The 25786-nt window shown below is 34.7% G+C and overlaps 1 protein-coding gene and 1 pseudogene across 5 annotated transcripts; both read left to right on the forward strand.

Annotated features, from left to right (window-relative positions):
• The first annotated feature begins 88 nt into the window (after positions 1-88).
• Positions 89-25343, forward strand: FAM133B (family with sequence similarity 133 member B). Of its 5 annotated transcripts, none has more exons than XM_023533202.1 (12): positions 89-242; positions 6452-6549; positions 8352-8430; positions 9086-9160; positions 9295-9327; positions 9749-9811; positions 10267-10359; positions 14167-14217; positions 15078-15112; positions 19055-19147; positions 20983-21034; positions 23971-25322. In XM_023533202.1, the coding sequence occupies exons 1-12, from the start codon at positions 219-221 to the stop codon at positions 24055-24057; spliced, it is 783 nt and encodes a 260-aa protein (XP_023388970.1). In that variant the 5' UTR covers positions 89-218; the 3' UTR covers positions 24058-25322. The 5 variants fall into 5 exon arrangements, with proteins under 5 accessions (XP_023388970.1, XP_023388967.1, XP_011361992.1 ...); XM_023533199.1 differs by having other exon boundaries at positions 20983-21030; XM_011363690.2 differs by lacking the exon at positions 15078-15112 and having other exon boundaries at positions 20983-21030; positions 23971-25343.
• On the forward strand, positions 16085-16203 carry LOC111743166 (annotated as a pseudogene).
• Positions 25344-25786: the final 443 nt, after the last annotated feature.

The raw sequence follows: 25786 nt of genomic DNA on the forward strand, positions 1-25786 counted from the left end.
TTTCCCAGGCGACTCCTGGGAACCGCGGATGATCGCCGGCGCCGACCTCTCCTCCGCGGCGATAGGTGGCGCTGTGGCCACACTCGGCCTCCCAATCCCTGCGGCGCCGCTCTTTGGGCGGAGTGGGGGAGTTGAGACAAGGACCTGTGCGGGCCCGCTTCGGCCGCTCCGCTGGCCTGGTCTCCTTCGGTGTCTGACTGTGCGTTCAGTCCAGCACCATGGGGAAGCGGGACAATCGGGTGGTGAGTACCCTACGGGGAAAACAATGGGGCGACGCAGGGCCGGGCGGCAGGAGAGTGGGACCCCTAGCTCTTCCCGGCCAGGCCTGAGGGTCAGCGGCGGCACCGAGACCTCCAGCGGGGAGACTCAGGTCTCTCCCACCTCCGCACCCTCCCCAACGCCGGCTCCTGGCGCGCGTGCGCCGCGCACGCTGTTGGCGCCTTCGGGGGCGCCCCCCACTCTCTCAAGATGTCCTCTTTCCTCTCCCACCCCAACCTCGCCGCGTCTTTTGGCAGTGCTCCCTGGCTCCCTTCCCTCCTTCCCTCCGGCCAGCAGTGCCCTTTTTCTAGAGCAACAAGAACTCGGGGAGACCCATCCCCTCTAGCACATTAGCCCAAAGTGTGAGGCCCGTGGAGGCGCCGGGGTTCGCTCCCTCCTTGGGGTCTCGCACCCTCTCGTGCGCACCCAGGTGAGATGGAAGCCTGGAGTCGTTGGACGTGGTCCCTGCGCCCGGGGGCCTGCAGCGTACCCCGTTCTAGCGGAGACATGCTCACGTTTCAGAACCAGGGTGGAAGCATTTAGTTTCGTGTCCCCAGCGCCCAGCACTGCCTGGCATCTGGTACGCCCTGTGAAGAAATAAATGGCGTGGAAGTAGTTGACTTGGAGTTAGGAGCATACTGGAATGTCAGTTTTGGTCCCTTGAGAGTTGGGTGACCTGAGACAAGTTGTTTTTCTTTAGTCTCAGTTTCTCTATCTGTAAAAGGAGATCAGTGTTATCATCAACCTAGTTAAGACCACAAAAGGCACGATGGCCAGGCCAGTGTTTGGCATGAAAGTTATTCTAGTAAATGTATAAGCAATATATAAATAAACGGTAGAGTAAGAAATGATATCTTATAAAGATTTGAGGTTCTGAGGACATTCAAAAGAAAAGGTTCTTTTTACTGGTGGAGATGGAAGGAAGGCATTCTAGATGGCCCCTCGGTTGATTTGGAAAACCCAGGTTATGCATCAGATTGGATAGGTGCTAAACAAGGGATTAGCAATAAACTTGGGCAGCCTTACAGTTCCTGGGCTTTTCTATGACAGTTTTAACCCCTGCGCAGCAAAATGGAAAAAACAAACAAAACCATTTAACGCTAATGTACTAAATTGAATGAACTAGCATTTTCAGCGATTATTTCCTTTGTGGGTTTTTGGGAGAGTGAAGTGGGGAGTGTTAAATGAGCTTTATTTGTATGAAGTGATGACATTTCCCATCTTCAAAACGTTTGTTTTAATTTAATTTTATGTAGTTTTCACAAATCAAAGATGTCTAGGAATCACACTAGTGAACCTTGATTACAAAACTGAGGCATGTTCTTTGCTGCTATTTCCCTGGCTGTAGGTCAGAGCTCGTTGTGGTAGCCTGATTCTCATAGAGTTTGAAATGTTCTGCTGGAGCGTCCTTAGGCTTGAAGTGTTAAGTGTTTTGGCTTAATGTGCTTGGGCCTTGAATGTTTAGAAATTACCAGACCTCCGTGCAGTTTCATCAGGGGCTCAAGATGTTTTGTTTTGTTTTTTGGGGGGAGTACTTGTTTATACATCCCTTTAAAGCATTTGAAAAACTTTCAAATGAGCTTCATTTACTCCAGAGCATTTTGATAATAACTCTGGGCTCTGCTTATTACTTGGTATGCTGTCTTGGCACAGTGTTCTGGTGACATTTTGTTTACACTTCAAAGGTTGTGGGAATGAAAACATGAAATTAAGATGTAGAAGACACAAATTGTCAAATTCAGTCTCTTCCTTGCATGAACGAGGCGATGGAACTATTTAAACTGGGACCAAAACTTGGGTCATCTGATACTAAGCTCAGTACATTGTAACTCTTGATTTTAGATACCAAAATGAATGTTTGCCTCTGAAAATACTGGCGCTTTTTTTTTTTCTTACACTGATGATTAAATTACAGTTTTAAAGATGATAGTTGCTTTTTAAATATCTCTTAAATTTCAGTTTGAAAGGTTTTTTTAAAAATCAACTTTATATTTTCGAGCAGTTTTAGGTTCACAGCAAAATTGAGGAGAAAGTAGAGTTCCCATATATTCCCTACCATCACATGTATACAGCCTCTGCCACTGTGAACATCATTCACCAGTGTTACATTTGTCACTGTTGATGAACTGACATTAACATATCCTTTTCACCCAAAGTTGATAGTTTACGTTATGGTTCACGTTGGTATTGTGCATTCTTAAACAGGTTTGTTTGTTTTTTTAATTAAACATTTTCATTCTCAAGATTTGTAAAGAGCCATTAAATTCATATAGTCATTCTTTGTGCCCATTGTTTTCCAAAACTTTCTCGCATGTTTTCTGATATTTGTGCCCTCTAGGCAGATGTATCCTTTAGATAAAAATAGGTAATCAGAGTAACAAATGAGTTCTGCACACTGTCCTTAACAGTTTTACCGCATTGCTCTTTTCAGCTTGCCCACTTGCATATTTCTTTGAGCCCAGTTTACCAACCTGAGATTCAAAAACATTGTTTTCTATCACCTAAACTCATGCAGCACTTTGGAGCCACAGACAATTCTAGTTATATGAACATGAGCATTTGATTTGAGGGCACAGGATTTAAAGCAATTAAATGATAGCATGGTGTTTCAAGAAATTTCACCACTTCTTCATTTTAACTGATGCCTAACCACCCACCCCTTAGTGTTAGGAGCATTAATTTTCACACTGAAACATAATAAGTGAAAAAGTTTTACCTTTATAAAAGTTATTTTTTTTGTTTTAAAAACCTTTCTGTTGTATGTAGGAAAAAAAGCATTGTTGCTTAATGATTATAAGCACAAACTATCAAGTGTTTTGCAAGGAGCCTAGTACATAAGATGCACTTAATAAATATTGCTGTTATAACTGAAATAAATAATGGAGATATTTGCAGTTTACTTAAGCAGACTGAGGGCAGTGTTTATGGTCAGAAGCTTGAAAATTAAACCTTACTGCATACTCAATGATAGCCCATATACTTGTACCATAAATTGATTATAAGTAATAATCCTAGCCTGTGAATATACTACTTTATTTTTATTTTCCTCTGAAAAGTCAACAGTAAGATAGCTTGGTACGTACTTTGGGAAACCAGGTTCACAGTAGACATTAAGACATAAAAATGTTAACGCACTTTCTAACATAAATGCTAAAAAAATTGAAGACTGTAAAACATAGTAAATGTTATGTTATGGTTTTTAAAAATTAGAATGAAAAATTACCATTGCACTGTTTGCGAATTTTTACTTGAAGACAGTTCAACTCTTTGAATTGGAGTTGGCAGTGTTGTGATTGAGTTTCTCTAATTTTGTTTACCATTAATATCATGATAACGTTTGTAGTTTGTTTTGTTTTTATCTTTCTTTTATAAAGGTAATGAGTTATTTAAAAGTTCTTTCCTCCAGTATATGAAATGATGACAGTGGACATCTCCTTTTACATTTTGGTGTACACGCATCTAGGTTTTAAAAAATTTTTATAGCTATTTATTAATTTGGTGTCTTATTTTTTGGCAACCTGATTTTGCTTTTCACTCAAGAAATCTTGGACATCTTTCCATATCAGTAATTATAGATCTCATTCTTTTTAATGGCTACTTAGTATTTTATTTGGGGGGTACACTTTAATACACTTAATGAATCTCCTTTTGATGGCGATTTGGGTATTTTCGTTTTTCCTTATTTTAGTAATTTAGTTTTGAACATCCTTGTATAGATTTGCATTCTTCAGGAATAAACAGTGTTTACAGTTTTAAACTTTAAAATATTTTACCATTAGGTACTGCTAAAATTGTGACATGATACCAAAGAAATGAGAAAGTGGTGGGTATTATGCACCTGTTTTAAAATGACGAACTTAGCTTACACATTGTACTTGCTTTTACTTAGAATTGTCAGTGTCACTACCTAGGCCACCAACTCCTCTATTGTGTCCTCCATTAGTTCTTATATTTCCACATGAACTGATTGAAATTCTCAGCAAAGGCCATTGAATGAAATATTTGAGGGCATAACAGTTGGTATCAAAAATGTTATATGCCCTGTCTTTAACTTTACATTTGATATCCACATCAGCCCTTATTCTATAACATATCTGACATTAGGAGCTCTAGCAGTCATTCCTGCCTATAAGAAAATATGTTAAAGGTTAAACTTTTTCATACAAAGTAATTAGGCAGTGTCCAATTGAATGGAAATAGTTCTCAGTGTATTGTTTATAGTGGTTTTATATTGTTTACTCTGCCAGAGAAACCTGAAAATATATAACTAGTCTTTGTTATGGAGGTGGAAAATGTTAGTTATTTTTACAGATTTTGTTACATAAAAGGCAACAAAAACATTGTCTCCTTTCACTTCCTTTGGAATGTTAAGTATTAGATTTAAGGCCTTAAAATCAACCTTGAAAATAGTCGTTTTCAACTAAAATTCTTTTTATTTAAAAATAGAAGTTACAAATGTTTATTGACTTGAATTAAAATTGAAAAATGATAAAGATCAAGAGGTTGAGACTGAATTAAAGACAGATTTTATATCTGTAGCAAACTAAATTTTAATAAAACATCTCTTTACTAAACACTGTAATTAACAAACTTGCTTTATTTTGTCTCAGTGTTTTTGAAAAATGTATTTAAAAATGTGTCCTGCAGTGGTAACTGCAGTATACAGAGTGTAATTTAGTTTTTTGTAGTTTATTTTATTGTGAAAAATGTACATAACATGAAATTCATTGTTCAGTACATTCATTAAGTACATTCACAGTGTTGTGCAACTATTACCACGATCCATTTCCAGAACATTTTGCCATCCCAAACAAGAAGCTCCGTACCCATTAAACAATATCTCCCAGCCTCCTCTCCCTACCCTCCTCCTTCACCCCAGCCCCTAGTAACCTCTATTTACTTTCTGTCTCTATGAATTTGTTCTAGCTAGCTTATATAATTGAAATCATATGATATTTCTCCTTTTGTTTCTGGCTTATTTCACTTAGCATATTTCTAAGGTTTATTCATGTTGTAACATGTACCAGTTTCATTTCTTTCTAATATGCCATTGTATGTATATACCATATGTATTTATTCATTCTTCCTTGGATGGATTTTTGGGTTGTTTCAACCTTTTGGATACTGTGAATAATGCTGCTGTGAACATGGTATACAAGTATCTATTCAAGTCCCTGCTTTCAATTCTTTTTCAGTTCCATTTAGAGATGGAATTGCTGGATCATATGGTAATTCTATATTTAACTTTCTGAGGAACCACCAAACTTTTCCACAACAGCTGCACCATTTTATATTCCCACCACCAATTTGTAACAGTTCCATTTTCTCCGCATCCTTGACCACACTTGTTACTTTCTGTGTTTTTGATAATAGTCATCCTAATGGGTGTGAGGTGGATCTCACTGTTTTGATTTGCGTGTTCCTAGTTATTAGTGATGTTGAACATCTTTCATGTGCTTATTAGACATTTGTATATCTTTTTTGGAGAAATATCTGTTCGAGTCCTTTGTGCATTTTTGAAGTGAGTTGTTTGGAGTTTTTGTTATTGAGTTGTAAGATTTCTTTATGCATTCTGGATATTAATCCCTTAGATATATGATTTGCAAATATTTCATCCCATTCTGTGGATTGTGTTTTCATTCTTTTGACAGTGCCCATTGATACACAAACATTTTTAATTTTGATGAAGTCCTGGTTATCTATTTTTTTCTGTGCATAATTTAATTTTTGATGTTCACAATTTGTGAATAAAATTGCCATCAGTGTGGCACAATACTTCCTGAGATAGAAGACAGAGTAGAATAAGCAATGAATTTAGAGTTATATCTTCTTTACCTTTTTTTTTGGAACTGAGTTTCATTTGCTGGTGAGCAGTGTTATCATCCTCACAGGGTTATTGGGCTTTAGGAGATGGCATTATAAAGCCATTTTACAGTAAGAGATATCATTTTCATCAAATCTCTGGTAAAAACACATTTTCTATGAAATCACGATATTACTCATCTTCTATACTTGTAAGGCTTAATAGAGCACTAAATTTATTTTTTATAATGAAAAATTGGTTAGCCAGATTGTTCCTGCTTGGGTAGACATCCTTTTATTTATTTATTTTTTTAAAATTGCTTTATGAGTAAGTGAGCTTTTGCATTTTTAATGGTTATTTTAATGGAGTAAATTTTATTCTTTCCTCAAGGCCTACATGAACCCAATAGCAATGGCCAGATCGAGGGGTCCAATCCAGTCTTCAGGGCCAACCATCCAAGACTATCTGAATCGACCAAGGCCTACCTGGTATTTGTAAAATAATTTATCTATTTATAAAATTTTCATAAACTTTTTAAAGGTTACTGTTACAGCTTTTATTGATTGCCAAGCAATTGCCAGATATGTAATTTTTGAAGTAACATTTGATATGTGCTTTCTTTTGAGTGTATGAAACACACGCATGAGTATAAAGCAAACATTTGAGAACCCAGTACTCAGAATAGCTAAAGCACTACCAGATAACCTTTTCACACTAATCTCTTCTCTATCCCCTAAAAAAGACCTTAAGCTTGCATTTATCCTAGCCTATTTAAAATGGTAAGTTTGAGTAATCTCATCCTTCATCGAGATGTAACTAGGTGTTATGAAGGATAATTTTAGGCCTTGGTTCTAGTTTTATTTGCCGGCTTTTCAGTGAGAATTTCCCATGGTAAAAATTTTACTTTAAATTGTTGGGTTTTGCCCTCAAAGAGTAGCTCTGACCTTTTGTAAATAAAGTTCATAGCCTTATTATTTTTTAGAATGTCCTCTTATGAAATATCATATTCCCGAGGTAACATGACAGGCTTCAGAGTAGTTAGCTTGAGAATCCTTCTAAATGCCTCTGAAAGCTGGGCAACTGTAATTCAAAGTTGTCCTTGCATATAACTGGGAATCCTTCCTTTGAGTTAAATAGGAAGTAAGCCTTGTCAACCTCTTACAGTGTTCATGAGTGCTGTCAACTGTTGCAGCATACCAGAAAATAAATTATCCCCAAACAAAGTATATTTTGTCTTTAAAATTGGGGAGAAGGAATGAACTTTAAAGGGGATGTGTGCAAGCAAGTATATTACATGTGTGTCAGAGGTCCCCAAGACAACTCTCAGGTTGAGTAATTCACTAGAAGGACTCAGTTGCACTCGTGGGTAAGATTTATTACAGTGAAAGGATACCAGCCACAGTCAGCAAAGGGAAAATGCGCATGGCATAAAGTCCAAGGGAGACCGAGTGTAGGCTTCCAAGGCTTCCTCTCCTATGCAGTCACACAGGACAAGTTTCATTCTCTTAGCACAAGTTGTGATACTTCATGTGAGATGTCACCAACTGGGGGAGTTCTTAGGGAGTCTTTGTGCCCAGAGTTTTTACTGGGGACTGATCAGCCTCTGCCTGTTAGGTGCCCAAATTGTAGACTCCAGAAGGAATGCAGGTGTTCAGCCCAAACTATAGAGTTTATACAACCACTTAGGTCAGTGAGTACCTCTTAACGGGGAATGGTAAGGACCCGCCTAAAATCCAAGTTCCCAGACACAGCCAGGGCCATTCCTTGAATAATCAGTCAAGTGTGCTGTGTAAACTCTTTTCTGCACAACATGTGTGAAATACGTTATAAGATGGGTGATTTAGTAACAGAATATAGTAGTTCAGTCAAATAGACTTTGGCTTACCCTAACAGTGAAACTACTAAAGTTTTGTAACGTTAGGCAGATTTCTTTTCCCCAGACTTCAGCTTTTATCTGTAAAAGAATACTACCTTTTCTTACAGGATTGTTGTGAGGATTAAAGGAAAATATATTTAAGTGCCTATAGTATGTAAATGCTCAAATGTTTTGTGTATTAGCTTTTATAACCCATATTTAAGAAAGGCGTGATTGATGTTATTTGATAGGCTTTATTGTGATAATTGATTTACAAGGATGTGAACATAAATTTGAAATGTATGAACACTGGAATGGAGGCTTACTAGGGGATTAAGAAAAATGTGTTTATGAAATTTCGTTGTATTGTTTGTAAGCATTCATCTCTAATTCGAATTGCTTGAAAATGTATTTTTACATTCTTTTTTTTTTAAGGGAAGAAGTGAAAGAACAACTAGAAAAGAAAAAGAAAGGCTCCAAGGCATTGGCTGAATTTGAAGAAAAAATGAATGAGGTTTGCAAATAGTACCTTTCAAAAAAATAGACCAATCTTTTTTGTTATAATAAAAGAATGAAATAATTTTTTAATAAACCAAGGGTTTAGACATAGCTCTGTAGGTTAAGGGGCTCTGTATTTTATAGGTGTTCTTGTTTTATTGAATACAGATTTGTTTGTAAATATATGATTTTAAAAAACAGAGAAAACCATCTTATAGTAATTTAAATCATCTTAAAGTTTTCTAAATGATAGGTTTTTTCCCCTTCTCTCCCCTATCCCCATGCCCCCATTTTACCCTGGAATTTCCATGGTGATACTTGCTAGTTTTGATTTCCAAAAATGTATGTAGTATTTCAGCCACAGTATAGATTAATTCAGCTTCTGTTTGTAAAACCATCTTTGTTGGAAAGAAAAAAGTCCTCAGCTTCAGTAATGATACCTTCTCTCAATATAGAGTGGAGCACTCCCACCCCTTAATATTCTCTTTGAAAAGCGCTCATACAGGCTCCTTCGGTGATAGGGTAGAAAATTCTAGCGCTTGGGATATCTTTTTTAATTAGAGGATGGTAGTTGAGAGCTAATAGAGGATAGAGGATAGGAAACAGTGGTTGTCTTAGATGTATTAGAAGGGGATAGATAGCCCGTGATGGTCTTTATAACTTTTTTGCAGAACTGGAAGAAAGAATTAGAAAAACATAGGGAGAAATTACTAAGTGGAAGTGAGAGCTCATCCAAGAAAAGACAGGTAATACCATTTTTACTTTATTGCTACCCTTGTAGTTGGGTTTTCATAATAATGCTGTGTACTGCTACTAATAGATAAATTTGAAAACTCCTATCAACTTATTTGGATTTGCACTTTTATTTGTTTGCTTTTAGAGAAAGAAAAAAGAAAAGAAGAAATCTGGTAGGGTGAGCAAAAGTTTTCCATTTTTCCAAATGTTACAATTAAGAACCTACAAAAAAAGTAAGAATAATTTATACAACCTGTGTGCTAACCCTAGGTGAGTCAAAGAGCCTGGAGATCCTATGGTAGTTATAGGTGGTTTTGTTCTATTTTTGATATAAAAGATAGGTACCAACCTCATTATAACCTAGTAACTCCTCTCTTGCTTTTAAAGAAGGAAAATTGACTACCATGGCTACATCTATCATTATTTTGTTGAGCCTTTTTTTTTTGGTGAGGAAATATGACATTTGACATTTTAGTATTTAAGGTATGAATATGGCATCTGTTCTCAGATATTAGATTGATTTCATTAAGTATTTGAGAGACTTGGTGAAAAAAAATTCCTGCATCTCACAAGCTTTAATTGTTTTGTGCTTGGTCAAGTATTCATCTTCTTCTTCATCAAGCTCTGATTCTTCCAGCAGTTCTTCAGATTCTGAAGATGAGGTAAGTTTTGCCTATAATGATTCATGAAATATCTGTAATTTCTTTAATTATAAAGGAAACATGTTATAAAATACCAGTTAAAGATGTTTACTCCAGAGTTTGATTACTTATCTATAACTGAGAGCACTGACATAAATAATTAAATATTTAAATATTGGGGGGGGGTGTGTATTGGATTTCTGAATTTGTCTTGTTCATTTAAAAATCAGTAAAAGAAATGGATTTGAAAATCAAAAATGCTCTTTGATTAGGTGCTAGAGATTACATGTGACTTAAATCACTTGACTTTTAATAAAAGAAGAAATTGATATGTTACATTTTAAATATTAAGTAAAACATATTTACATGCTGGTCCTTTCACTAACTTTTCTTTATTGATAAATGTTTGATATTAATAAAATGCATCAGTTATACTTTAAAAACAAAGCAAATGTTTCCAAAAATGTTTTATATAGGATAAAAAACAAGGAAAAAGGAAAAAGAAAAAGAAGAACCGTTCACATAAATCTTCTGAAAGCTCCATGTCAGAAACTGAATCAGACAGTAAGGTAAAATTATTTAAATTAGCAACATTTTGGATAGCGAAGACACATAACTAAGTTTTTCTTGTAGGTCTTCCTATCTTAAATCGCTCTCAGTTTAGAAATGAGATATGGCATTTTTTGCCATGTGTGGGAAGATTTTTTTCCCCAGCTTTACTAAAGTATAATAGACAATTAGTTGCTCATACTTACATTGTATAACTCAGTGAGTTGTTGTTTTTTGTTTTTTTGGGTTTTTTTTTTTTCATTTTTAGTTGGCATACAATAATATATTAGTTTCAATTGTACAACATAGTGATTAGAGATCTATATAACTCACTAAGTGGTCACCCCACTAAATCAAGTAGTCTTCTTCCCCCTTGTTATTTTTTACAACATTGTTGACTATTTTCTTTATGCCGTATTTTATATCTCCATGACTATTTCGTATTTATCTATTTGTACTTCTTAATCCCTTTGCCCTGTTTCACCATTCCCCCCAAACCTCCCTCCTGTCTAGTAGCCGTCAGAATAGTCTCCGTAATTATGAATTTGTTTCCATTTTTGTTGTTGATTTTGTTCTTTAGATTCCACATTACGTGAAATCATGTGATATTTGTCTTTCTCTATCTGACTTCATTCAGCACAGTACCCTCTAGGTTCACCAAGGCAATATCTTTTCCCTTCCCCTTCCTTTTAGTCTCTACTTGTCTTTTAATCTGAAGTGAGTCTCTTGTAAGCAGCATTTGTAGAGGTCTTGTTTTCTTACCTATTCAGCTTCCCTATCTTTTGGTTGGAGTACTTAATTGTTTTCCATTTGAGGTAGTCATTGATAAATAGGTAGTTATTACCATTCTTTATTCACGTTTTTGAAACATTTTATTTCTTCTTAAAGAAGTCCCTCTAACAATTCTTGTAATACTGGCTTGGTGGTGATAAATTCCTTTAGCTTATTTTTGTCTGGAAAGATCTTTATCTGTCCTTCGAATCTAAATGATAGCTTTGCTGGATAAAGTAACCTTAGTTGTAGATCCTGGGTTTTCAACACTGAATATTTTGTGCTAAGCCCTTCTGTCCTGCAAAGTTTCTTTTAAGAAATCTGCCAGTGTTATGGGAGCTCCCTTGTGGATAACTAACCACTTTTTCCTTGCTGCTTTTAAGATTATCTCTTCGTATTTAACCTTTGGCATTTTAATTATGATGTGTTGCGGTGTGAGCCTTTTTGGGTTCATTTTGTGGGGACTCTCGGAGCTTCCTGGGGTTGTATGTCTATTTCCTTCACCAGATTAGGGAAGTTTTCCATCTTTATTTCTTCAAATATATATTCAGCTTCTTGTTCTCTCTCTTCAGGTACCCCTATGACACAGATGTTGTTACCCTTAATTGTGTCCCATAGGCTCCTTAAAGTATTATTATATTCTTGGTTAATTTTTTTTTTTTTTTTTTTGCTGTTCTGATCACATGTCCTTGGCTTCCTCATCCTCTATATCGGCATTTCAATCCTCTTCTTCCTCCACTCTGTTGATTCCCTCTATTATACTCTTCATCTGAGGTAAAGTATTCTTCATTTCTAACTGGTTCCCTTCTATAATTTCTATTTCCATTTTTATGTTTTTTATCTCTGTTAAAGTTCTCACTGAGTTCATCTACACTTCTCTTAATTTCCTCGAGCATCTTTACAACCAGTATTTTGAACTCTGCATCTGTTAGATTAACTCCTCTTTTCCAGTTTCTCTGTTCTGTTCTCTCATATGGTTTCTGCTTCTTTGTCTTCCCATTTTGGCTGCCTTTCTGTGTCTGTTTCTGTGTACTAAGCAAAGCTCCTAAGTCTCCCGGTCTTATTAGTGAAGTAGGTGTCCAGTGGCACAGTCCTGAGAGGGATTCAGCTATAGGCCAAGTTTAGCCCCAGCCCGTGCACTTCCAGGGCCACCTGTTAAGATTCAGCAAGCAATCCACAGATGCTGTGCTTGTAGTTGCCTTAAGAAGCCACACCAGAAACCGAGGCCAGCAGCCTCCAGTGTGAGTCTTGGTGCTGCTCAGCAAGTGGCACAGGGCTCACCAAGGACACAAGTGAATGTGGCTTGGGTAGGGCTGTGGGTTGGGAGAGGCAGAGTTACAGGGAATCCTCTGGGCAGAACGACCTCTGTTATTCCAGCTATGGTGGCACTGAGTCCGCACACTGGGAAGGACAGGGGAGGGCTCAACAGAAGAACAGTGGATATCGCCAGCACTTCCTCCTGGGAAAAAGCCCTCCCTCCAGCTTTCACTCCAACAACTCAGTGTCCTCCTGTAAGTCTCTGGTGTCCCCTGAGCAGCTGACCTGGCACTAGTGCTCAGAGTGAGCAAGTCTGTTACCACGAAAGTCCACTCCAAGACACAGCCTCTTTAAGAGGGATCTGCCACTGCCCATTTCAGCTCCTATCACCTCTGTCCTATTCAGCCACTCCGTCGGGGTTGATCGCATCTTCACCCCCTCCTACCTCCATCTGTTGCTGGGTGATTTCTTATTTTTCTTGCTAGTTGTAGGGGGCTTCTGTTCCTGTAGACCCTCAGGCTACTTTGCTTGCTGTTTGTTTGTGTTTCCTTCTCAACTTCGATGTGATTGCAAGAGGTGATGAGCAAAGTTTCTATCATCAAGGCCATTTTGCCCGGTCTCGAAATATAGAAGTTCTGCGCCATTTAATATCTTACCTATGGCATTCAATTGTTCTCTAAATACTTTCACATATATATCTCCATGTCTCAACATTTCCATGACAGCTTTATGATAAGGAATGGCAGGCATTATTTTTCTCATTTTCGTGAAGTCATAGTTCAGAGAAAAAACATCTTGCTTAAATTTATACAGCCAGTATTAGAATCGGAAGTTGAATCTTTATCTTCTACTCTCTGGTCCAGTGTCCTTTCTGCTGTACCTTAATCTGTTCTGTGCTATCCAGAATTGTCAGACACAATTTGCTCTCAAACAAGAGTGGTCATAAGGAATACATGCAGGTTGCAATAAAAATGTAGGTTCCTGGGCCTCATTTTCAGAGTCTGATTTTGTAAATCTGATTAGGCTCAAAAGTCTACATTTTTAACAAATGCCCTCTGTGATTCTGACACAGGGATGTCCATAGATCACAATAAACATTGTCCTAGGATCCCAGAACAAAGCAGCTGTCTGGTTTTGTGGCAGATATCTACTCCCCTAGTGAGATTACTTCTGACAAAAGTGTCTAGAAAGTATTCAGTAAATGTTGAGGGTTTTTTTGTCTTTTAAAACAGAAGAGCCAGTCTAATGATAGCTACTACATGTTATGCCCAGTTCTAAGCACTTGACATGTTAACTCAGTTCTCTCAACAACCCTGTGAAGTAGTTACTTGTTATGCGATCCTACCTTATGCATAAGAAAGGCTCAATGAAGTTAATAGCTGGAACTGAGGTATTCAAAAGTAGAATTCCTTGTATCCTCCTTATAAGGAGACCAGGGAAATCAGATTGGTGAATGTCAGAGCACAATGTGAATAGAACTCCAGAGCACATGACCACCACAGGCAAATACAGACAGTAGCATAAAGTCTTACTTTAAAATAGGCCATGTGGTTATTACAGACAATATCAGTCATTTTAGGTTTACATAGATTTGATATACAGAAGAGAAATGAATAAGTCTTGTTTCTTTACAACCACAAGTATACGCAACATATTTTTCCTACATTTAAAAAAAAATTTTGGTGTTGAAGTAAATTTCTCAGTCATAGAGCAATCACCCTTTGGTATTTTTGTCTTTATATTATAATGCTGTATCTTTTACATGTAAAATTGATATGTGTATGTATATATTTGTTTAGGATAGTTTAAAAAGGAAAAAGAAGTCAAAGGATGCATCTGAGAAAGAGAAGGTAATCATAATTTTACGTTGCCTTAAGATAGTCTGTCATACAATACTTCAGTTACTTTAAGAAATTTCAAGAAATTAACAATAATGTGGTCCCTTTTTTAACATGAGACTTATTTCTTTTGCTTTTATGACATTTCATGTTGATTTAAGAAAACTATTTATTGGATTCATTATTGAAGTATTCCTGCAGAGAGTTTGAATTTGTGTATTAAATTCAAATTAAAAATTAAAAATGGATTATATCAAATTCAAAATTCAAAATAATGGAGATTACACATTTCCTTTGTTTCCTCAAGTTATTTTAAAGGAGGCCCATTTAATTAAGGAGCATGGACTTCTGTTTAAAATTGAGTACCATAGATAAGTTTTGAAAAAGTTTTTACTATAAGTAGATGTTTTACCTTCACTTGGGACTTAACTATATAATTAATGCTAAATTAATCTCTACCCATGTTTCTGACTTATGTGTTAAAATCTTATTCTGATTATTAAAAATAAAAGCCGAAAGGAAGCAATTACTAATGAAAGAAAACTACAGACCAGCGTCACTATATTTTACTTGGTCTTTCTATATCATTTTTTAAATTCACATAATAGGCTTTTATTAATCATCTTAAAATTAGCATTTGGTAGTATTTAGTATATGTGCTATGTTGTACAAAGACCACCTCACTCTAATTTTAACACTTTATCACCTTAAAAACAACTTATACCCATTAAGTAATCAGTTCCCATTCTCCCTCCTTCCCATCCCCAGGTAACCTCTAATCTTTCTATCTCTGGATTTGCATATTCTGGATATATCATATAAAAGCAATCATACAATATGTCACCTTTCGTACCTGGCTTCTTTTCACATAGTGTAATGTTTTCGAGATTCATCCAAGTTGTAGCAAGTATGTCAGTACTTCATTCTTTTTTATAGATAAGTAACGTTCCGTATATGTACATAACACAGTTTGTTCATCCATTGATGGACATTGGTTTTTTCCTACCTTTTGGCTAAGATGAATGATGCTACTGTAAACAAGTTTCCATATGGATATATGCTTTCATTTCTCTTGGGTATATACCTATATGTGATTTTCATATCAATTTTCAAATAAAAGGCCACTAAGACACTAAAAAGAGAAACCATCATTACCAAGTTGGATTAATTTCAAGAATTCAAAGATAAGAAATTTAGTGATATAATTTGCCATGTTAACCGGCCACATGAAATTATATGATTATTTTAATAGTTGCCAAAAGGATATGATGTAAGTCAACATTAATTCCTCATTTTCAAAACCATTATAGAATAAATGGTTACTTTTATGTCTTTTAAAAAATATATGTGTCATGTGGGATATAAAACAAAAAGCAACAAATAACAGAATGATGGTTACCAGAGGAGAGTGGAAGGATAAAGTGATCAAAGGAGGTCAAATATGATAATGGAAGGAGACTAGACTCTGATGAGCACACATGAAGTATACAGATGTATTATCAGGTTGTACCCCTGAAATTTATATAATTTTAAATTTATGCTGTTAAACAATATTGCTCCAATAAATTTAGTTTTAAAAAACGTATGTGCAAAACTAAAACCTGGTGATATACAACATAAAATACTAAAACAACTGCATTGTGAATTTGAAGTATTTCAAAATAATATAAGGCACAGGGTAATAGACACATACATAATAGATAATATAATAAACACCCATATATGTATTAGCTAGAATTAACAAATGATTTACATTTTGTTTCAGGTCTTGTTCTATTAAAAAAAAAAAAAGTACCCGATACTTTCTCCTTCCTTAGAGGCTGCCATTTCTGAAATTAATATTCATCTTTACATCCACGTTTAAACACTATGGTTACAAATCTATGGCCATGCCACCCTGAACACGCCTAATCTCATCCAATCTCGGAAGCTAAGCAATGTCGGACCTGGTTAGTACTTGGATGGGAGACCACCTAGGAAGACCAGGTGCTGTTAGCGTAAAAAAATAAAAATAAAAATAAAAAACACTATGGTTACATATGTTCATAAATAACATATTTTGTATTTTCAAAATGGTATCTTGTTTCCTTTTGAAATTTTTTTCACTCATTGCTAGTTGACATTTATCCTTATTGACACTCTCAAGTTTGTTTCATTCATTTATAGTATTCCATTATATTAACTTGCCACAATTTATTTCTCCATTCTTTTATATGTGGACATCTAGATTGTTTTCATTTTTTGGTAATGCACACAGTGCTGCAATAGCTATTTCTTATTTATTTATTTTTTTTCCACGAGTTACTGCTAATTTTCTGAGATATACCTAGGACTATAATTTCTGGGTCCCAGAATGTGCATACATTTAACTTATCTACATTTTGCTTACCAAAGTGCTTGTTATTAATTTGCATTCCTTCTACTATTCTGCATACTTGCAACACTTGGAGGCTTCCTTTTTGCCATTGTGTATACGTGGTTGAGCTTCCTCACTTGCTATTAGCCATTCAGATTTCATTTTCTGTGAATTATCTGGTCATAGTGTTTACCCATTCTTCTATTGGATTGTTTTTGATCCTTCTGGTTCATTAAAACATACGTTTTGGATACTACTATTTCGTATACATGAGTAACATCTTTTGCTCTGTGGTTTCTCTTAATCTTGTTTAGGTCATAACTATGTAAGGAAGAGGTTGTAACTTTAAGTCAAATATATCAGTCATTGTTTTGAGCCCCATTTTTATTTTAAATCGTTATGAAAGTGCAGTGCAATACCCAGTTAAAAAATATAATGAAAGAAAATAGCCCATTTATAATAGTAACAAAGAATATATAGGAAAATTTTAAAGAAGTGAGGAGGACTTATTTGAAAAAAACTATAAATCTGTTCAGAGATACATATGAAGATTTAATAAATGTTCCTGGGTATGACTTGCTTTACTAGAAGTTAAAACATTTTTTTAAATGCTTTCATTAAAACAATGCAATATAGTACAGGAATGGGGGGGGGGGCGGAATGAAACACCAAAGAGTCCAGGTAAAATTTTTTAAATATTTGTGGAATTTAATATATGATAAAGGTGGCTTTTCTTGGGACAAAATGACTAATCGTTTGGAAAATATAGATATTAAGGCCAAATAAATTCCAGTTAAGTCAGAGTTTTAAACATACGAAAATATAACTAGAAAAAGACAAGGGCGAATATAATATTGGGGTGGGGAAGGACTGTGCCTTAAAACTCAGAAATCTGTGACCACATAATTCTAATTCTGAATGACAAAAAAGATCACAAAAAATCATGAACAAAGTTTAATTATACTAATGAACAAACTAAAAAAAACTAGGAATACATAATTCAAAAACAATGATCTTCAAATTAAAAAAATACCACTCAGAAAAATTGGTAAAATATATGGTTGGTAATTATAAAAGAAAATACCACTGTATTCCAATAATCTGAGATTGATATGATGATTAATAAAAGACTTTTTGGTAAAGTTTGATTCATAAAAGAGTGAAATAAACATGCGGAGTGGCGGGAGAGTGAGAAAATCATTTGGGTGAAGGCTGCTTCGGTCCTTGATTTAGTCATTATTATTAGATAAGGATTTTGTACTCACATACCCTTCATTGTGTTTCAACTTTGCTTTTAATAACAAAGAATCCGTGTGCCTGCCCTCCAGAGGAGATGGGTTAAGTAAATTGTGGCATATACTTTCAACGAATGTCAAAGGCAGCCATAAATGACAATGTAGTTAGCATGGAAAGATACTATAGGGTGAGAAGAGCTAGTTCCAAATAGCAAGTATTTATGTAAAATTGTAAATATACACACAGACAGTTATTTCCAAAAATCTCCGGTGTTTAATCCCTTGCAGTGAGATTTGTGTGAATTTTTTTACAATGAGCATTTATTATGTGTACCTATAATCTGACACATAGATAATCACTCTTAGTTTATTTTCTACGTGACTTTTTTAGTTTATATCTTCAAAATTGGATTCATGCTGTACAAAATTTTACATCATTTTTTCTTTGTAAGATTACGTGGTGAGCATTTTTCACTGTGTAGTTTCGTTGTTAGGAACTACTTAGACATATAGAAAAAGTATGTGGAAAATAATAAAATGACACCCACCATATCAACCACAAAGCTTTAATAAATTCTTACATTTTTCCATGCTTGGCTTCAAATGTTTTTGAAATTTTTTTTTCTTAAAATATATATTTAAGTCCCTAAGTACTCCGCCAGTCTCACTTAGAGTTACGCATTTTGTCAACATTAAAAATACTTAGAGATGAAGATAATTTTTTTTTTTACTTTAACACTTAATCAGCTAAAGGAATTACTACATAGAGATCCTTTTAGATTATTACAAATAATTACCTTTTGATTTTTTTCTCTGCAGCACTAGGCCTGTCTAGAAACAAAAGAATTGGGTAGAAACAAAAGAATTAGAATACAGAGGACCCAAATCTTAGACCATTGGTATTGTCCTTATGACTCTTTAAAATTCTGTCATCAGACAGCAAAGTTGGAAACCACATGATATCACTTATATGTGGGCTATAAACCTAAAAGAAATAAAATTCTATCATATATAGTTAAAGAAAAGGAGGATATTACATCTAAATGGATAGGTGGTTATTTTCAGGTTATTTAATAAAAGTATTACTTTTTTGGAATTAAAGACTGAATCCTGGTAAATGTCACCAGTTTTAGACATTTTTAAATAAAAATAGATAATTTTTATGATAATTTGGAAAATTGTTAATGGAACCTAGAAAATTTGCATGGCATAGTAATATAACTTTTCAAGTTAAGATACATATATTTTTTTTTCATAGGACATTAAAGGACTCAGCAAAAAGAGGAAGATGTATCCTGAAGATAAACCTTTATCATCTGAGTCCTTATCAGAAACCGATTATATTGAGGAGGTTAAGTATATAATTAAATCCATTTTCTTCACTTTAAAATGTTTGGTTATTTGATTTAATAAATATGAATTAGTAAAAAGAAATACTTTCAAAGTATTTGATTTACTTTTGTTATTATGATGTGTTATGAAAAAAAGAAGTTCCATTTCAGAAAAAAATTTATATTTTTCAAGAAGATAATTATATTGCTGTTTTGATAACCATATTTTCACATACCTTTCCAGTCTGAGATATATTTACTCTTCTTATATTTTCTTTTTATTATACTATTATTTGATTACATGAAAGGTGCTGTATAATGTATAGCCTATTGAAATTCGCATTCCCTTGTTTTTGTTTGGAACTAGTACTATTTAGGGAGTAGATGGGTGATGAGGTGAAGCAGAAATGTTGGCATGATATCAATTTTTCTATCTATAAAAGGAGAGAGTAGAATTAGATAATCTAGACAGACAGTCCTTTTCAGCTCTGATAGCTCTGTCTTAGATTTTGTACTCTTAGAATTAGAGTCTATTTTTAGTTACTGGTAGGTCTGTAAGTTATCTATTTCTCTCTTCGACTTGGTGTCCTTGTTTGTAAAGTAGGGCTGATTGCCCTCATTTTAGAGCAGTACTTTATAATGCTCGCTGAAATGAAATTTGTAACTAATATCACATATATAAAACCTATACATCTTTATATTAATATCCCCTAACAGAAATAGAAGAAATACAAGAAAATGTCTAATTTTGTTAAATTATATTTCAGTACATAAATGCTTGAGTGTAGTACCTCCAAAAGACATAAAAATCTTAAGACTTAAGAAAATTCATGCTGTAGCAGGAGCATTATATACATGCCCTTCAAAAACTGTACAGTGGCATTATCACTGGCATTTTCCAGAATGGTGGACAATTCTCAGTAAAGCTCTCAATGAAACAATAGTCTTTCCTCTATTTATGTGATATTTGCACTTTGGGGACATTTATTGCATCTTAAAACCCTGTACAGAATACTTGGTGTATTTAGCTTCTGTATCATAACATGAATGTCTTAACAGGCCATTCAAAAGTTATGTCATAGACATTGCATGACAGCATCCTTTGTCTTGGCCTAGTTAAATGTGGATGCAACACAGCTACTACTACCACTTCAGTCATTGTTATGACAAGAATAACAAACAACAATAATTTCCTAAGTGCTCTTTAGAGCACTTGCCTTAATATAAAATGTTATTTTTGGACTTAACATTAAATACACATGAGGTTTAGCAACTTTCAATTTAATCCACACTTTAAAGATTGAAATAAAATATTAATGGGGTGATAATTCTTTCTTTAAAGGATTTTGATCAGTGGTTTATACTAAATACAGTATACATATAACTATTATTTATTGGACACCAGAGTTAGAGAAATAGCTACTTTATTCCCAGTACTTCCCCTAGAGAGTGGATATTATTTCCATTTTACAGATGATGAAACTAAGAGTAATATATAGCAGAAGTAGGAATCAGAGCTTGGTATGTTTTATTTCAGAGCTCATGTGTTTTATCCACTGTACTTCACTGTGTTTTTTGTTTTTGTTTTTTTTAAGATGATGAAAATATAACAAACGCCCTCTAGAGATTTAAAACTTTAATTTCTTTCCCTTTAAATATTTTTCATTGAATTGAATTCTCATGGTGATGTAATGGGTTTGAGGTAAAACAGCATTTAAGATGTCATTTGGTTGTCAGAATGTTTTTTTACGTACAAATTTTGAAGATGCAATATATATTAGGGAATGAAAAAGAAATGCCTTGAATACAAGTGACATATTTGTCTTCTGTTCTCCACAAAAATTAAACTTTTTAGGTACGAGCAAAAAAGAAGAAAAGCAGTGAAGAACGAGAAAAAGCAACAGCAAGTATCACTTATGTTTTTACATCACAACAGTATAGCTGTTTTTATTTAATATAAAACGAGTCATGGGTAAAGCATGATTCTGTTCACTGGGACCAATTGAATATTTATTGGGAAAAGTGTGCTGTTGAGCTTCACCTGATGGGTTGGAGAAAGTTAAACTGGCTTAGGAAATATGAAGAATAATACCCTGGTAGCAAACATGTTTCCATTTCAGTATTTTACTATTAGATACATAAACTCAAACTTTTGTTTGTCTTTCTTAAGCTATACTATGAAATATGATATTAAAGTATGATGATTCCTTCTATCTTCGATAGTGGGTACTTCCAGATCAACCAAAACTGGTACTAACAGAAAAAGCCTTTCTGAGCACAAACTGCAATGAATAATAAGCAGGAATGTGACAACATAAAGGATATTCAATAATAAAGATGATTCTTTTGATTTCTAAAGCCAGCTCTGCTGTTATGCAGATTGAGAAGTAGGAAAGGTAGAAAGAAGAAGAGAATAAAGAAAATGGCACTGGCATCCAAATGAGAAGCAGACCAACCTAGAGAAAGTGAATAACAAATTATCCAAGAGTAATGTGAACCATATCAGCAAAGTAACTTAAGAGCACCCAGTATCTCTGGGCTATAGCCTTTGGAGGCATTTTCTTAGGGAAAGGTAAAATAAAAATGAGAACAGCATCATTTATAGATTTGAGGGTAACTACGCCCTCCCATAATTTCCTTAGGTCTTAAAATGAAAGTCCTTCTCTGATAAGGTTCGCTTGGTAATATGTGATTCAGAATTAACATTTTATATGCCTTCAAGACCAAGGTGACATTTGAAAGACTTTTTTTTTCTGACTGGAAGAATAATTTAGATGAAGACTGCTTTGGTCTTTGGTTCAGGTTAATTAAAATATAAAATTAACTAATTTTGGATAATTCTAATCTGAATTTGAAATTCAAAATTACTTCGCTTTTTCATACGTTCAGCTAGCATGCGTTTATTAAGCTGTCTGTGCAGGCACTGTTGTGGGTCTTGGTAGAGTTATTTTAATGGAGTACAAGATAGATAAGAGGGCAGTACGTGAGAGGGTTACTTCGGGGATGGAAAGCCTCTCCGAGGAAGTAAAATTAAACTGAAACCTTTATAAGGTTTATAAGAAAGAGCTACCATGTGAAGATCAAAGGAAGAATATCCTAGGCAGAGAAGAGCTAAGTTCCTGTGGTGGGAATGAGCTTGATATGTTTGAGGAACTGAAAGAGGGTAAGGTTGGTTTATACCTACTAGATTATGAGGATAGCATACGGTGAGGTTGGAAGTAAGCAGAGGCCATATCACATAGCAAAGTGTTTGGGTTTTAATCAGAATGTTTTGGGAAGCTCTTTTGAGGGGTTTGGGCAAAGAGGTAGCCTGAATCAACTTTACATTTTTAAAATGCTTTGGCAGAGGAGCTGAGTGGGCAGAGGTGAGGAATGATCTTTGGTTTCCAGTGGTAGTGTGGAAAGGGACTAGCATGATGGATTTGGGATACATTCTAGACTTAGATAGCAGGACTCGCTTGGTGCTTTGGATGTGAAGAGTGGAGTTAAAGAAAAGAGTAGATTCAAAGATAGCTTACATTCTTTGTCTAACGTTAAATGACATATTAGTGGTGCCAGTTACTAAGATGGCCAAGAGAGGATTTGGAGAGAAAATTAAGCATTTTTTTATGGTAATTTTAGATATGCCTATTAGATAACCAGGTAGAGCTGTTAATGAGGCACTTGCAATCCTGAGGTCACATTATAGGACCGGATGTAAAGATTTTTAAAACATATGACTGGGGAAGCATGTGGGAAAGAAGGGGAAAAAAGCCCTGAAAGGTAGAGCAGAGGAAGAATCAGCAAAGGAAATGAAGAGGTCTTTGTGATAGAAGAGAAACAGCCTGGTGAGGTATCAAGGAAACCAAGAAGAAAAGTATTTCAAGAAGAGAGTGTTCAACTGTCCTTTTATGAAAAAGTAACCTATATCCAAAATCTATTTTTAAAAGCCCAAATATAAGATTTTGGACTGTCGCTGTGTACGTGGGCTTGTAATGAAAAGCATGATAAAAGTTAGCATAAAGCCACAAAGTGATAGAGCCTTTGAGAGAGAAGGGGGGATTGTAGAAAGCTCTGATAGATGAGGAAATAGATAACGAAGCTTTGCTTTTACTAAGCGTGTATGTCTCTTTTTTTATTTTCTTCCAAATATCGACGGCTAGTCTATCATTTGATACCACCTGTCTAAGTATCTGTTTCTGAAAGTTCTGCCTTCTCTACCTCTGAAACAGTCACGACGGTCAGGGTTCAGCAGAATTCTGGCTCCCTTTATCAGTGACAATTTGACAGCTTCTAGGCTTCAGCGGTATTTTCCTCTGAAAGTCAAGCATCTGGTTTACTAAGCTAAATAAGACTTTTCAACTATTCATCAATATTTTGTACCAGTTGTTAATTTAATAAAATAGTGCTCCCATCCTAAGCAGTACATAGTATCTGTGTTTCTATTTACTTAAATTTAATAGATTTAATATATCTGTTCTCTGAAAAACTCTCATTTTGCAAAAACAGTTGTTTTTGTTTTGGTATGAGGGTTTCTTTTTAGTAACCACAATTTCTTTACCTTAAGAAATTAAATGTAATATCGCAATTGATAACATGATTCAGTTGAATTTCTTTTCTGTAGGAAATTTTGTTAAAAGCTATATTAATGTGTTAATGACTTGAGTTTTTCCTTATCTTTTTGAAAATCAATAAGTGCTCTCTCAGTCCTCATGTGATATTGGTTATTGAGACTTCTCAAGAAATGTTTTAAGTAGCTTACTTGGTTATGTGGATTGTTTGAAATAACTATGCATGGTAAAGTTGTTGTTTTTAATTTGCATGTTTTTTTATAGACATGTCTAACATGGAACTGTCTTTACAGGAAAAAACAAAAAAGAAAAAGAAGCATAAGAAACACAGTAAGAAAAAGAAAAAGAAGGCTGCTAGTACAAGTCCTGACTCACCATAACATTAAGAAAAATCAGGATTCCCTTAAAAGAAAGTGCAATGTCTGAGGAAATTTCAACTGTGAAAATTATGATATATTTACTAAAATGCATGAATTTTATTGTTTTTAGAATTATTCCTGGACTATTCAGTAGCCACTCAGATGCCACTGTGTGAAAGGGCTGTAATAGTTGCCTGCTGCCTGAACATCTTTTTCTCTTCCATTGCTTAATGACTCTGGGAGATAATACACAGCAATTATACTAGTGGTTGACATTTGGGAATAAAGTTAATATTTTTGACTAGAAATATCTAATGATAAGTCATCAGAAACTCAGTCTGGATACATCATTAAGATGGAATCAGAAATGACCAGGTGATTCTAGTTAACATTTTTGAAGTAGGGATTACATTGATAATTCAAAATCCTTACTCTGTAGATAAGTGTATTTTAATTTTTTCCCCTTGTATACTTTTATTTACCTGGAGAAGGAGCTTTTAGGGTTGGGGGTGGTTTGCTATTTCTTTAGCCAGCAGAATAGCGTGCCTTTTATCCTCACACATCCTATTTTTGCAGACACAATAGCCATGCTTTATGGGGAGGTCAGAGCTGGGTATGACAGTCTTGCTCTTTACTGAGCTTAGTGACATCCTTGGACTCTGTCATATGCTGCTTTGAGTGAACCAGAAAAACCAGCCATTTTGCAGCATGAGAAAGCCCCAGAAGCTCTGGGATTTACCTCCACTTCAATAATACTGAATGATTCTTAGCATTAGAATGTGTTATAACATTTGAATTAATTTTGACCTCACTTTGGCTTTGGAGAGGAGTCATTTCAAATAGACACTGGTACTTTTTGAACTTGATAGCTAAAGATTCTACAATGCATGTTTTATACTACTAAGTTTTAACCAGTTAGGAAAATTTTATGTAACCAGTGATAGTTACTTTATTTTTTGTATGAATTTTGTTTAGGCTGTAATGTTTAGCTTTTATTAACTTTTTATTCTGCTATCTTAAATTCCTTACTGCATTTAATGGCATTCTTGCCAAGATACTTAGCATGTGAAAAGCAGGCTGTTTATTTTATTATTATTATTTTTTTTTTGTAACAGCTTCATATTGAAGCTGCAACTTAACCATAAAGAAGTTGAGTGGTGGGCCTGGTATGCTATGTCTTGTTACATAAAGCTCTTGCCAGAGTCTTAGTAAATACAACATTTTAAAAGTTTGTCTTTGTATATTCACAACAAATTATGACAAGTTAAAGTTACGTGAGAATTACATTAATTGCTCTTTCTGTGTCCTTTTACTAAGATTTTGTGCCTCGTATCTCCTTCTGAATTATTTACTAGTAATATTATAAGGAATTGATAAATCATTTTCACTTTACATTTTTATATAATCAGGTAACATGAAATATAATTTGATGTACAATTTTGCCTGTTACAGAGATGCTAATTATAGTGGTATATGCACAAAACATTTTGGCATGACAAGAGGCTGAATAAATAGCTATTTTACTTAAAAATGCTCCCTTTGAGTCACAAGTAAAGTTATAAAGATTAAGAAACATGACTAGGTGTTAAGTGGTAGGTGGATAAGACATGTCCCCAAGTTTTTAGCTGTAAAAATAACACATTTCTTGGTACATTTCCTTGAATTTTATCCTTAAGGCTTCATATTCTTTCCTAATAAAGATAGCAAAACTTTGTCTTGAGTACACAGAAAGTTTGAGAGACATTTTGTG

The sequence above is a fragment of the Pteropus vampyrus genome, unplaced genomic scaffold, assembly GCF_000151845.1.
Source record: "Pteropus vampyrus isolate Shadow unplaced genomic scaffold, Pvam_2.0 Scaffold4, whole genome shotgun sequence".
In the NCBI taxonomy this organism is placed as follows: Eukaryota; Metazoa; Chordata; class Mammalia; order Chiroptera; family Pteropodidae; genus Pteropus; species Pteropus vampyrus.

Coding starts and splice junctions, on each gene's coding strand:
- FAM133B (XM_023533199.1), top strand. CDS start 219: ATGGGGAAGCGGGACAATCGGGTG. Junction 243..6,451: donor GGAAGCGGGACAATCGGGTG/GTGAGTACCCTA, acceptor TCTTTCCTCAAG/GCCTACATGAACCCAATAGC. Junction 19,148..20,982: donor AAACCGATTATATTGAGGAG/GTTAAGTATATA, acceptor TAAACTTTTTAG/GTACGAGCAAAAAAGAAGAA.